The sequence below is a fragment of the Marmota flaviventris genome, chromosome X (genome assembly GCF_047511675.1).
Source record: "Marmota flaviventris isolate mMarFla1 chromosome X, mMarFla1.hap1, whole genome shotgun sequence".
NCBI classification, from domain to species: Eukaryota; Metazoa; Chordata; class Mammalia; order Rodentia; family Sciuridae; genus Marmota; species Marmota flaviventris.
This window is the reverse complement of record NC_092518.1, coordinates 57,536,580-57,548,661: the sequence shown is the minus strand read 5'-3', so window position 1 is coordinate 57,548,661 and position 12,082 is coordinate 57,536,580. Positions and strand designations below refer to the sequence as shown.

Below are 12,082 nucleotides of genomic sequence, written 5' to 3'. Positions count from 1 at the left end.
ATGAAAGTCTCTAGACTTTTGTATCATGAAATATTCTGTTAGGAAATCTGAAGAAGGAATTCAATCATCTAAAGTCAGCCTCTGGTCCAGAGGTCATTTTGAACATGCTCTTCTCTGGGCCTAACTTTCTATAAGTATGCAAATATGAGAAGCACACTTCCCTGATTGCAGAGAGGCAAAGACCAGCTGCACAACTAGATCACAGCAGGAACTTTTTCTCAAATGCCTTCTAACATTTTCATAAGTGAACATTCTCTGTTTACACTGCAACCATTATTCTCTTGGACTGGAGGAGTTTCTGGCTGTAATTCTTCCAAAATTACATTAAGCAATTACAGGAGACTCACATTCTTGAAGCTGAAGTTTTTGCTACCCACAGAACACCCTCTAGCTGGAAAAATCTCTGTTAGGCCCAAAAATGCTAAGATACAGGATGGCCTAGTATGCACCATCCTTTGTGTCTACTCCACCCAAAAATAATGAAGGAGAAACAAGCCTTACAACCAAGCTAGGAAAGTTTCCTGGCTGCTAAGGGTAGGTCAGTCCTCCTAGGGAACCTTAGTCTCAGGAAGAAACTTAAGGAAATCATTGAGGCCAACCTCCTCATTTCACAGATGGAGAAACTAAGGCTCAAGAAGAGGAAGGAATATGCCCCAAGTGTGACTATGGCAGAGCTGGGGCTTACATTCTTATCTCCGGAGTACAGATTCCACTTCTTTCCACTACACTAGCTAGAATTGAAACTTGGGCGCCAAATAAGCCTGATTTGGAAGCAGTCCAAATCTGAAGGGAGATGGTTTTCCTGTTCAGCATCTTAAAATTGGCTAGATGTAGAAACTGAGCAGATCCAATCTTCTGCTGCTAAGTTCAGGGAAAACTCTAAAGCTCAGACCTCTAGGTCTTTAAGGCTACAGGGACTCTGGGAGAGATACTCTCCAGACCTTCCTTTCTTTAACTCCCTGGAGAAAAGTGATCTGTTCTTTCATTCCAAATGCAGATGTGGATAAACATGGACAGTTGGCCTCTTGAGTGGCTTTGTCATGAGGATTTGGTTTCTTGGACATGAGGCATTATTTTCAAAGGAGGACCTGATAAGTCAGTACAGGATTTTGCAGGCTGAGTCTGATGAGCAGGGAGTTGGAGTCAGTATGAAGATTTTAAAGAAAGGGTTGTCTTTAAAATTAAACTACCTCAGCTGAAGGCATTGTGGTGGAGTCCTGTAAAAGGCTTCCATTCCTGGGACTTCCACAAAATTGTGAGAGGGTGGTAAAGGGAAGAAGAAGACACTGACTTCTGAGTGACTAGCTGCAGTCCTCAAGTGGAGCTGCTCAGAGCAGAGAAGTAAACAGAAAGAGCTGGAGGTTTGGGTTTAAGTCTCATTTAGCATGACTACATCTGGGTGGAAATGTTCGAAGGACAAGAATATGAAATAGAAGGACTGAGATTGTTCTGGAAATATAGTGAGGACAGAAGGGAGTGGAGTTGGTGATTATAATGAATAATACATTTGAGAATAGGGCCTCTGAGAAAAGACTCTGGGAAGTTGGATTATTTAGCATACGAAAAATAGAGATTGATGGGTAACCTAATGTCTTTGAGTGTATAAAGGTTATTATGTCAATGATGCTAACTATTCTTCTCTGTCTACACAAAGGATGGAATAAAAGTTTAAGCTGCCATAGGAGGGATTTCAGTTATATCTACCAAAGAACTTCCTAACAGTGAGCAGTGAGGGGTGATAAACATTGGAACATGTTACCAAGGGAGTTTGCAGAATTTCCTTTCCCAGAGATCTTTAAAAATAGAGTTTAGAGAGGTCAGCTGAGAAAGCAATGCCTGCTGCCTTCTCCTCAGTTCTCTCTACTCTGCCTCCCCTTACTTCCTGTTGTTTCTCAATATCCTCAATCACTCTTAGCTCCCTCCCTCCCTTTTTCCCTCTCCTCCTTTCCTCCCTCCCCATCCATTTCTCATTCCCAGCTAGCACTGCCCCCATCCCCATCCCCACCCCCATCTCCTGCATATCCTGACTCCAGTAAGTGTCTTCCCAGAGCCAATGGCATTCCTGAGGTTAGGCTGTCCAGCTTCCTCTTGTCATCCACATCAAATCCACCAAACTAGGGAGTTAACATGAAAGTCCCACACTCTTCAACAATGGCCCAGTTCTGTAAAGAACCACAAAGTGACCCATAGGTCTGACTGCTTGGTAGTTGTTGTCCTTTGGACTCAGCTGAATTGTAACCTTCTCTTTCAAGACTCCCCTGACCTCTTCAGCATTTGGTCCTTACCATTAATGTAGCACTCCTACTATTCTGTGACTATTTCCCCACTAGACTGAGCTCCTTGAGGTCCATTTATTTCTGTATTTTCCTATCCAACTGAGAGAAGGGGTAGGGTATGCGTGATAAAAGTGTCCAGCTCTTTATCAGGAACTCCCAGCCAGAGGGCTGATTTTATGTCATTGAAAGTCTCTAGAACTCCTGACAATATACTCCTGACAGTGCACTCTCAGTAGCAAATAACTACAAATGTAACTCTGATTCTTTTTTTTTTTCCAGGAAAGAAGGCAGGGCCGCCTGGGCCCAATGGTCCCCCAGGACCTCCAGGACCACCAGGACCTCAGGGACCCCCAGGGATTCCAGGAATTCCTGGAATTCCAGGAACAACTGTCATGGGACCACCTGGTCCTCCAGGTCCTCCCGGTCCTCAAGGTCCCCCTGGCCTCCAGGGACCTTCTGGTGAGTTCTCCTGTCTCTTCACCCCCCCCCCAAGCACCTTATCAATACTTTTACAGAGCAAGAGAGGGTGATCCTGAGAATGGTTTCAAATAGTGGTGATGGGATTGATGTGCAATAAGAAACGTAGGTCTCCTTTCCCAGTGTAGAGCTAGGAATTGGACAAGCCAGAAGAGTCTGGCCTACTCTACCTTCTTGTATGTCAATGACAGGCTACCTGTTCTTGCCCCATGTGAAATCTTCCATCACAATATCCCTTGACTTTAGGCCTCCCTATAGTGTACCAGTAAATTTACATGAGCCAGAGAGAGGGGCCATGATGATTCATTGGGTTTCCTGTGGAGGATGGAGTTGGTCTGTTCTGATTCCCAGCATCTAGCTCCACATACGATGCTTGCATGGAAACAGATTATAGGGAGAGATGTTGAAGGCTGGAGGGTAGTTTCATCCCTTGAACTCTGAGGTGCCTTTCCTATAGATGTAGAGAAGTAGTCACTGATGGTTAAGTAGCTGGAAATTTATGAGTCGCTCAGACTGTGAATCCAGCAGACCAAGGCATCATGGCCATCCTGTTCTGCAACAAAATGCTTCTTGCACTAGATCCTTATCCCACAATACTGCCTAAATGCCATTTCATCCCTTTGCATCTTTTTCCTGGGGCCCAGAAGAGCAGCCAAAAGGTATGGCTGCAGACTCAGACCTGCCTAATTGGAGTTGACAGGAGTCAGACTGGACTTAGGTCAGTAGTTATCTCTTTCTCCTGCTCACTTCCTGTACCTTGGGGTTTAAAAGAAATGGACTCTTTATAGCCAATTTCTCTAGGTCTGAGAATTCAGCAGCAGGACTCATATTCTTTAACTTGGAATTCAAATAGGGCTAAGCAGTGTTACCATGGCCACAAGAGACAAAGTTGGTTTTTTAATCCAAACATTCCACAAATATTAATTGAGCACTTTCTGTGTACGGAGAAATACATTGCTGAGTGGTCCCTGTTCCTGTAGAGTTTATGTCCTAGAGGAGGAAGAGACAATTAAAGAAACCAGATCTTTATAAATGGTTATGGGCTCCATGAAGACTATTAACAGACAGCATCACTCTCCACGGGTTCTCAGTGGGGCTTACCTTAGGCCTGTATTGGCAAGAGGCCAGCTTCCCTGCTGGATGCCATGCCTACTGAAGATGAAGTTCAGGGACAGAAAGGAGAAAGAAAGGGCATCCTCTCACTTCCCAGGGCCCCCCATTGCATTCTGACTCTCCCCACAGCTCTAAGACTTGGGGAAGAAAGCTCAGACAGGGCTGGCCCCAAGGAGCAAGGTTCAGTGCCACTGGCTGCTGGGTGGGGAAAGGGTAGAAAGAGTACACCCTCTTATTGTCCTGTCCTATTTTGTAGGTGCTGCTGATAAAGCTGGAAGTCGAGAAAACCAGGTTGGCTGGGAATTTCTGTCTTCCTGGGGCAGAGGGAAGGCCACAGGCTTAGAGCAGACTTTCAGGCAGCTCCCTACCAAATTTCCTGAAGCTTTATTTGGTGAAGACATCTTGGAGGTTCTGAGGATTTTCACTTACAGACCCCTCCCATGTCTATGAATAGAAAAACTTTGTCTCAGGGCCTGCCTTTAGCTATGGGAACCTGTGGGAACCTTTAGCTATGGGACTTTTTCCCCCTCACTCCACAGGAGACAGAGGGTCACCAGAGCTAGACTCAGTAGTGAATGGAAATGAGCCAACAGTCAGGAATGTTCACCTTGGCCTCCGACTCCCCACATACCCCAGACACCTAGTTGGCACTCAAAGTGCCTAGGAGACAGAGCTGAGGAGTTTAAGAGTGTGTCCTTGAAAAATAGCCAACTACCTCCAAGCCAAGCCCAGCCTAGGCTTCTGCCTTAATGGCCCCAGGGGCTCCTCCCTAGTCTTTGAGCTTCCTAATCTGTCTCTGTTGGCAGGTTCTGCTGCCTTGCCTGGCTTTGTCTCATCTCAGCCACCCTCACTACAGCTGTTTGGCCACCGTGATAAATCTACACAGCTGCACAGTGCACGATGGCTTCGTGGGGCCATTTTATATCCATCACCTCATTTGATCCTCAGACGTCCCCATGAGAGAGGCCAGAGATTCTTATAATCCCCATTTTTCCCTGTGAGAGAAGCCAGAGATTCTAATAATTCCCATTTTACAGTTGGGAAAATGAGGCTCAGAGGCACTATATTTAGCTGAAGTCACATAGCGTGGAAGTGGCAGAGCTACAAAATTATATTGCCCTCTAGTAGAAATGTAGTCACTAACATCCCAAGACCAGGGAGAGGAATAAGAATTGGGATACAAAAGAAGACTTAGAAATGAGGGATAGAAACCTGGGAACCATGGCAGAGTGAGAAACTATTACAGTGACTACTCTTTATCTTTTTCATCCTCCCAGCCAGCTGTGGTGCATCTACAGGGCCAAGGGTCAGCAATTCAAGTCAAGAATGGTAAGAATCAAAGTAGGCTGCCTCCCTGAAAGGAGCATCTCTCCTCCCTCATCCCCAGCCTCCAAATAATTGTCCAGCCTAGTTCCTCCCAGGCCTATGAGGTACCCTTGGCATAGAAGGCCATTCTCTACTCCATCGTGCCCTCTACTGGCTATCCACAGTAATGGCTTGCACCAAGATCAGTTGCTACACCTAAATTGCATTTAGAATTCACTGATGAGGGAACTGAAAGGGACTTGAGACATCATCCATCCAGATATTCTTGAAGGATGGAGTCTATATCAGAGTCGCCATAGAGATATGTGTAGTTTGATAAACACTTTCACAATACAAATTCGAGATGGGAAAACTACATAAAATTGAGCTCTTCTTGTGTGATCACTCTAAAAAGAGAATGAGTGGGGGTGCTTCTCAGGGAATGAGGATTATGTTAGAATCCCTAGGGAGTATGAGATGCTAGTGTCTACCAAAAGGGAGAACATGTTTAATGAGGTTGAGGAACACTGCTTTAATGTAACCCCTGCATTTAAGAGATGGAGAAATAGCTGGGTGTGGTGGCACATGCCTGTAATCCTAGGGACTCCAGAAGCTAAGGCTGGAGGACTGAAAGTTCAGGGCCAACCTCAGCAATTTAGCAATGCCCTGCAACTTTAAAAGATCCTGTCTCAAAATTTAAAAAACATAAAATGTAAGGGCTGGGGATGTGGCTCTGTGGTTAAGCACCCCTGGGTTCAATGCCTGGTACCAGAGAAACAGAGAGAGGGAGGTGGGGAAACAGAGTCCCATAGGGATTGGATAATACCATAATAATGTATGTGGCTTATGTTTGTATGGTACTTTAGAGTTTTCAACATGCTTTCTTTGTTTTTTATTTCATTTGACCCTCACAACTGCCCTATGAGGTAGGTATTAGCACCTTTCTACAGAGACAGAAAGCAAAACTCAGAGAGGTTAATTAACTGGCCAAGATGTCATAGTTTTTTAGGAGCTGAGATTTGAAACTGTTTGCCTGGCTCTTTGTACTGTGTTATGCTCCTTCGGTGATATGTATGTCCACTCCACTGAATGATTAGGTTAATTTTCTTCCCCAAAGAGACATGAACATTCATTAAAGAACAGCACTTTGAAATAATGTCCAGTCCCCAGGGTGCCCAAAGCCTAAAATGCAAGAACCCCCAGGAGCCTTAGGAAATAGCAAGCTAGCCAAGATGCCAGATGCTTGCAGAGCTTGGACTGAAAGGGAGGGGTTGTGAGTATGGAGACGGTAAATGAAGGCCAAGAAACCTGCTATATGGGGACAGCTTTTAAGAGCCAAGTCAGTCCTGAACTGGTTGTGCTGAGTTTCCTTAATGATTGGACTTAGCTACTCCCCTTGCCTGCCACCTGGATGTCTGACTTAATAGCCTCATAAGCACAAAAAAATGAGCAGAATGGCACCAAAATCCTAGCAGTCCTGCTGGGGACCAGGTGCCATGGGCCCCAGAGCCTGGAGTGGGCCATGATTACCATCTGTCCAGGGAGGACAGGGACACATAGGGAATAGATTTGTTTGGGTGTCTGGAGTGATGGCCTCAGTATTTATTCTGTGCCAGCAGCTACTGATTTTGTTCCTGCTAACATATAGCAAGACTGTTTCCAGCCCCCCTTGGCCACTCCCCAGTAGTTGTCCATGCTGACCTTTAGTTCCACCAGAAGAACTGAGGGAGTCAGCGGTGACAGGACATCATCCAGAGTAGTCCACTGAAGAGATGGAGCCAGGGCAACTCCTCCTACTCCATCCTATGTATGTATCACCTTGAGGAAACATGGCCACCTATTCCAGAGGCCTCTTTCCTCACACCTCGGAGAGGCAGCCTCCTGAGACTGACCAAGGATGGATATTCAAAACATAATTTCTTGGGTGAAAAATGGATGGCTGAGAGGGGGAAAAGGCTCCATGAACTTGGGTTCCCTCCACTCCACCCTGTCATAGTAGGAAATAATATCCCTTTTTCTGCAGGATGAAAAAGGGAAGTTTTCCTCTACCCTCATGTGCTGACTCCCCCTGACTGAGGTAGAGCCAAGAGATAGATGCCTTGCCAAGGGTGCCTCAACTCCCAGACACCCTCCCCTATCCTTCTGGCTGGTCTACTGCAACCTGGCAGTCTATCCCTCACTCTCTTAAAGATCCCTCACACCTATGGGGCTTGATTACTGGTGGTCACTAGCTCCAGCTGACATGGAGTCTCAATCACCTCTGATCCTTAAATGTTCTCCAGATAGACCCATTCATTGGGCTGAGTAATTGCCTGAGGACCCAGGGAGGCTTTCCAGAAAGGAGTGGGTGTGGAGGAACCATAAAAAGGACTCTCTTAAGGAGGAGAACCTATGAAACAGGAGAGGGATTCAGGAGCTACTGCTGGGAGAGTAAAATTGAATAATAAGACCTAGCCTGCCACTCAGTGTCTGAATTTTGCCTGTGCAGGCCCCATAAAAAAAAAGAAAGAAAGAAAAGAAGAGTGCCCACTCTTCTCTTACCACCAGCACTCCAAATTCTAACTGGAAGGTGTTGGTTAAATACTCTTTCAGACAAAAGAGTCAGGAAAGGAGGGATGAAGAAAGAAAGGCAAAACACAGGGCTCTGAGGCAGGCCCAGGAGTCCTTTAATAAACGGCACTACTTCCCTGCTTCCAAATGCTCTTCTTAAAGCTTGGCCTCTGGGCCTTCCTAGTCATCTGGGGCAAGGTAGGGGATTGTGTACTGTTTGGTATTTATTTCTATTGCCCAGATTATTCTGACATGTACTGACTGACTGCCCTTCTCTCATACTGAGATCTTTCAGGTGGAGTGCTCAATGACTGGTCTCGCATCACTATGAACCCCAAGGTGTTTAAGCTACATCCCCGCAGCGGGGAGCTGGAGGTACTGGTGGACGGCACCTACTTCATCTATAGTCAGGTAGAAGTGAGTACGGTCTTAGGCCTAACTCTTATATCCAGAATGCAGATCCGGTGCAGGCCACATAGGGGCACTATGGAGACAGCCAAGACTATCCATTGGCTAACTTCCTGCTTTGGCAGGCTGGGTGGGGGTGAAAGGGTACTTCCCCGGGGGAGGGCGTTGTAAGGAGGAATGAGGTGGGGGGGGGGGCTGCTTCATTTTTTTTCCTAGCCATGTATCATGGAAAAACTGAAGAGAGGCCCCTCCCACATCCTACTATCTGATTCCCTCCTGCAGGGCCCCAGGCCCTTGTTTCCCTCTGAACTGTTTGGTTCTACTGCCAAACTTGAGCTTGGTCTCAGCATAGTTTTTGAGAGTCAGTTCCAGGGCTGCTGAGAACTGCTTCCCACAACACTGCTAGCTTGGGCATTATAATGAATTGTGCTCCTGCGGACTTTCTCTCCACCTCAAAAACATTTCTGACTCTTTCCTTCCTCTTTCTCCCATTTGTGTCTCTGTCTTTCTGTTTCTGTTATTCCTGCCTCCTTCCTTCTGTCATTCTCCCAGGCCTTTCTCCCTCTGTTTTTTGTCCTTTCCCTGCCCTGGGCCCACTCCCCAGGTCTGCCAGTGCCCATCCACTGCCATTCCCCATTGGGTGCCCCCACTGGGGGGGGGGGTCTCCACAGAGTTAGAAGTAGATGAGCCTTGAGATTGGGGCTTCTCTGGGGTGGGCAGCAAGCAGGCGGATGGACAGAAGGACTACGGAGCCAACAGATGGGTCTCACAGGAGAGTGGCCAGAGAAGGTGGGTCAATAAGCATTCGCTGGGCACACTGAGCATCCTGGCATAGCTTGGTCCTGACCCAAGAGATAATATAGCACCTGAATACACAGCTCCTAGCTTTCATAAAGCGATTTAGGGTGTCAGATGGTCTCAACCCCTATGGGGCATGTGGGTATGACCCCAATGTCCTACAGACTACGTGCCATTTGGTGGTGGCCAATAATCAAAAGGGGATGGGGCATGATGACTAAGGGTAATGCAGATGGAAAAAATTACTTTTCTAAATGTAGGGGAGAATTGAGAGAGGCCCATGCAGGCTAGGAAAATCCCTGTGACACCAAGCCATCAAGCATAGGTTAGTGTCTCCTCCTGGCCATGGGAGTGAAGTTAGGTACCTGGGTTCTGCCCTTCCAAATTTGATATATCATTTGTGGTGGATGGCTCACCATCTTTCTGGATCTGTTTCCTTAGTCATCTAATGGGAGTGTCAAGGGGTCCTGTGATTAGGGAGAGGAGTTTAGTGCTGAGAGGGGCTGCTGCAAGCTGAAGGGGCTTCTGTTAAAGAGCTGAGAAAATGGAATACCATTACTATGACCTCCCTGGGGATCAGTGACTTCTAAGTTTAGTAGCACATAGTCATTGGGGCTTGAACTTGGGAGTTAATTTTTATCTAGAGCATTAATCAAGCACTGATTGAGCACCTAAGGTGTACAGATCACTGTGCTTCATACCAGAGATGGGGTGAGGAGGTGTTGAAGGGGCAAACCAGGCACAATATTTTACCCTCACAGAGTTTGTGACAGGTGTGCTGTTGTAAGAAAGGTCTGCTCAGCCACCTGAGCCCCGTGGAATAGGGGAAAGACAGTGCATGAACCTATCACCCTGCTGCTCCTATTGGCCCACTAGCATGCCTTCAAGTGGCACTGCTCCCTCTACAAGGTACACTGGCAGCTCATCTCAGAGGGTCCTGTCTGGTCACTATAGGGGAGGGCCCCCACCCTCTCTTTCCTCTCTTCCCCAATCCCTTCTTGTTGCCTCTCACCCAGGTTTACTACATCAACTTCACTGACTTTGCCAGCTATGAGGTGGTGGTGGATGAGAAGCCCTTCCTGCAGTGCACCCGCAGCATCGAAACAGGCAAGACCAACTACAACACCTGCTATACTGCGGGTGTCTGCCTCCTCAAGGCCCGGCAGAAGATCGCCGTGAAAATGGTGCACGCCGACATCTCTATCAATATGAGCAAGCACACCACCTTCTTTGGGGCCATCAGGCTGGGCGAAGCCCCTGCATCCTAGACTCCCCCCATTTTGCCCCTGCCCATGTCCCTGCCCCAGGTTTGGGAGCCGGGACTCCCAGAACCTCTAAGTGCTGCTGTGGAGTGAGGTATATTGGCGTTGCAGCCACAGAGAGAAACGCCCCTGTGCTATTTATTCCCCAGTGACTCCAGGATGATAAGGCCTGCTTGATTTTCCAGAATGACTTTGATTTAACAGGACAGTTGATGGAGCCCCAGGGTTTACAGAAAGCAGAAACCTTCTTTGGCTCCTTATTGACTGGCTTATGGCATGACTCTTCAACCCCGAGGTCCCTGTTGTCAGATTTATCATTGTTGCACTAAAATGAGGATCCAGGGCAGTGGACCAGAGAAAGTGAAGGTGCACTCCAGACTCTGGGGGTGATCCCAAGGGTGCTGCTGCTCCTCTCTTGGCTGGGGGTGGGGCAAGGGTGGCATTAGGCTACAGCCTAAGGAGAGAGCCAGGAAGGAAAAGATAGGTGCTGGTGGCAGAGACCAGGGGAAGAACCTGCCAAGCAAGTGTCCTTGGCAGTGGAAGCATTCTTGCTGCTCTGCACTGTGACCTGCAAGAGGGTCAGGGAGCCCTTCCCACTCAGGCTGAGAGCCACACTGTGGCAACTTTCTGGGCTCCAGAGACGGGAACTTAGCTCTGCCAGGGAACCATTGCAGGAACAGCCACAAACCTGCCTGCATAAGACTCTGAATCGGTACTTGGGGCCACATGTCTCTTTGTTTACAGCTATGCTGCATGCTCAGAAAACTCCCTAGGGTCCCCCTCGCAATTGCACCTGCCCCAATCTGACTAGAACTCCTGTCTTCTTTCTCCACAGAGCCTACCTCTGTCTGAGACAGGTGCCTAACCTGGGACCTGTGCTTATGTGAGTCTGGGATATTCTTTAGCTTACCTGGGCACAAAGAGAAGTTTCCATTTACTAAACAATACAAGTAGTATTCATCTAATTCTAATCAAACTGTGTCTGGGGGCAAGGGGTTGGACTGGATGACCTCCAAACGTCCCTAAGTCAAGTTCTAATATTTGTGACTCTTAACAGGCAGCTGCCACAGTAGCCTTCTGAATTCCCAAACCCTAGACTGCCCTTGGGCATCAGCAAAGCAGAGTTTTACTACCTGGCCTAGAAAGGGCAAGAGGTAGGGTTAAGACAGGGGAGTTTTGTCCAAGTTGCCGCAACCCAAGTGATCATTAGGACAGGCTTCATCCAAAAGGACAGCAGCCAATGGCCTATTAGAGCTTAGTCACCCCAGAGCCCCTGCTGCTTCACTGAAGTCAGGCTCAGGAGAAGCCAGCATCTGGGCATTGGGCAGGGTTCTGTGCCCTAGCTCAGGTCCAAAGGCACCTTGGCCCAACCCCAAGCTTCCTGCCAGGTCAAATGCTAGGACCATTCAAGGGCTTTATTTCTACCTGCCTGGATACAACCTGGCTTCTAAGTGCTAGGTCCAGGCCAACGCTGTGGGGTCAGCCTTGTACAGTTTGCTCCTCTTGTTCCTAAAATCTGTTTTCTTCTGAGGAGATGGGAATACATTCCTTCAGGCAACTGGAATCTACCAAGAACAACAGGTATTTCTTTCTCAGATGTGCCTCCCTTTCAAGGGTCAGGGCAAGAAGTGGTGGACCAGGCCTCTATTGTCCAGTTGCTAATGACAGCCTTGCAACCAGAGGCAGAGGCAAGGAAAGCTACAGGCTCAGCTCCTTTAAAGTGCCTTACACAATCTGCCATTGTACTAGGAACTGGCAGAACCTCTCAAAGTTTGGAAAGTACTTTCTCTTTTATTGTTTCCTTTGAAGAAGGCAGAGCAGAGAATATCTCAAATGCCATTGTTTAGATGAGGCTCAGAGAGGTGAAGTGCTTTGACTAAGATTTCACCCAGT

At 47.5% G+C, this 12,082-nt stretch overlaps 1 protein-coding gene across 8 annotated transcripts in view; it reads left to right on the top strand.

The window, feature by feature from the left end:
- Positions 1-10,473, top strand: part of Eda (ectodysplasin A) — a 359,916-nt gene extending 349,443 nt beyond the window's left edge. For 2 of the 8 annotated variants that reach the window (XM_027935854.2, XM_027935852.2), the window contains 5 exons: positions 2,556-2,735; positions 4,123-4,157; positions 5,144-5,195; positions 8,017-8,132; positions 9,944-10,473. In XM_027935854.2, coding sequence (XP_027791655.1) covers positions 2,556-2,735; positions 4,123-4,157; positions 5,144-5,195; positions 8,017-8,132; positions 9,944-10,195 — 635 coding nt within the window. In that variant the 3' untranslated portion in view covers positions 10,196-10,473. Of the gene's footprint in view, positions 1-2,555; positions 2,736-4,122; positions 4,158-5,143; positions 5,196-8,007; positions 8,139-8,681; positions 8,817-9,943 lie in introns of those variants that run through there. The other 6 variants (XM_027935853.2, XM_027935849.2, XM_027935851.2 and 3 more) reach the window with 5 other exon arrangements.
- Positions 10,474-12,082: the final 1,609 nt, after the last annotated feature.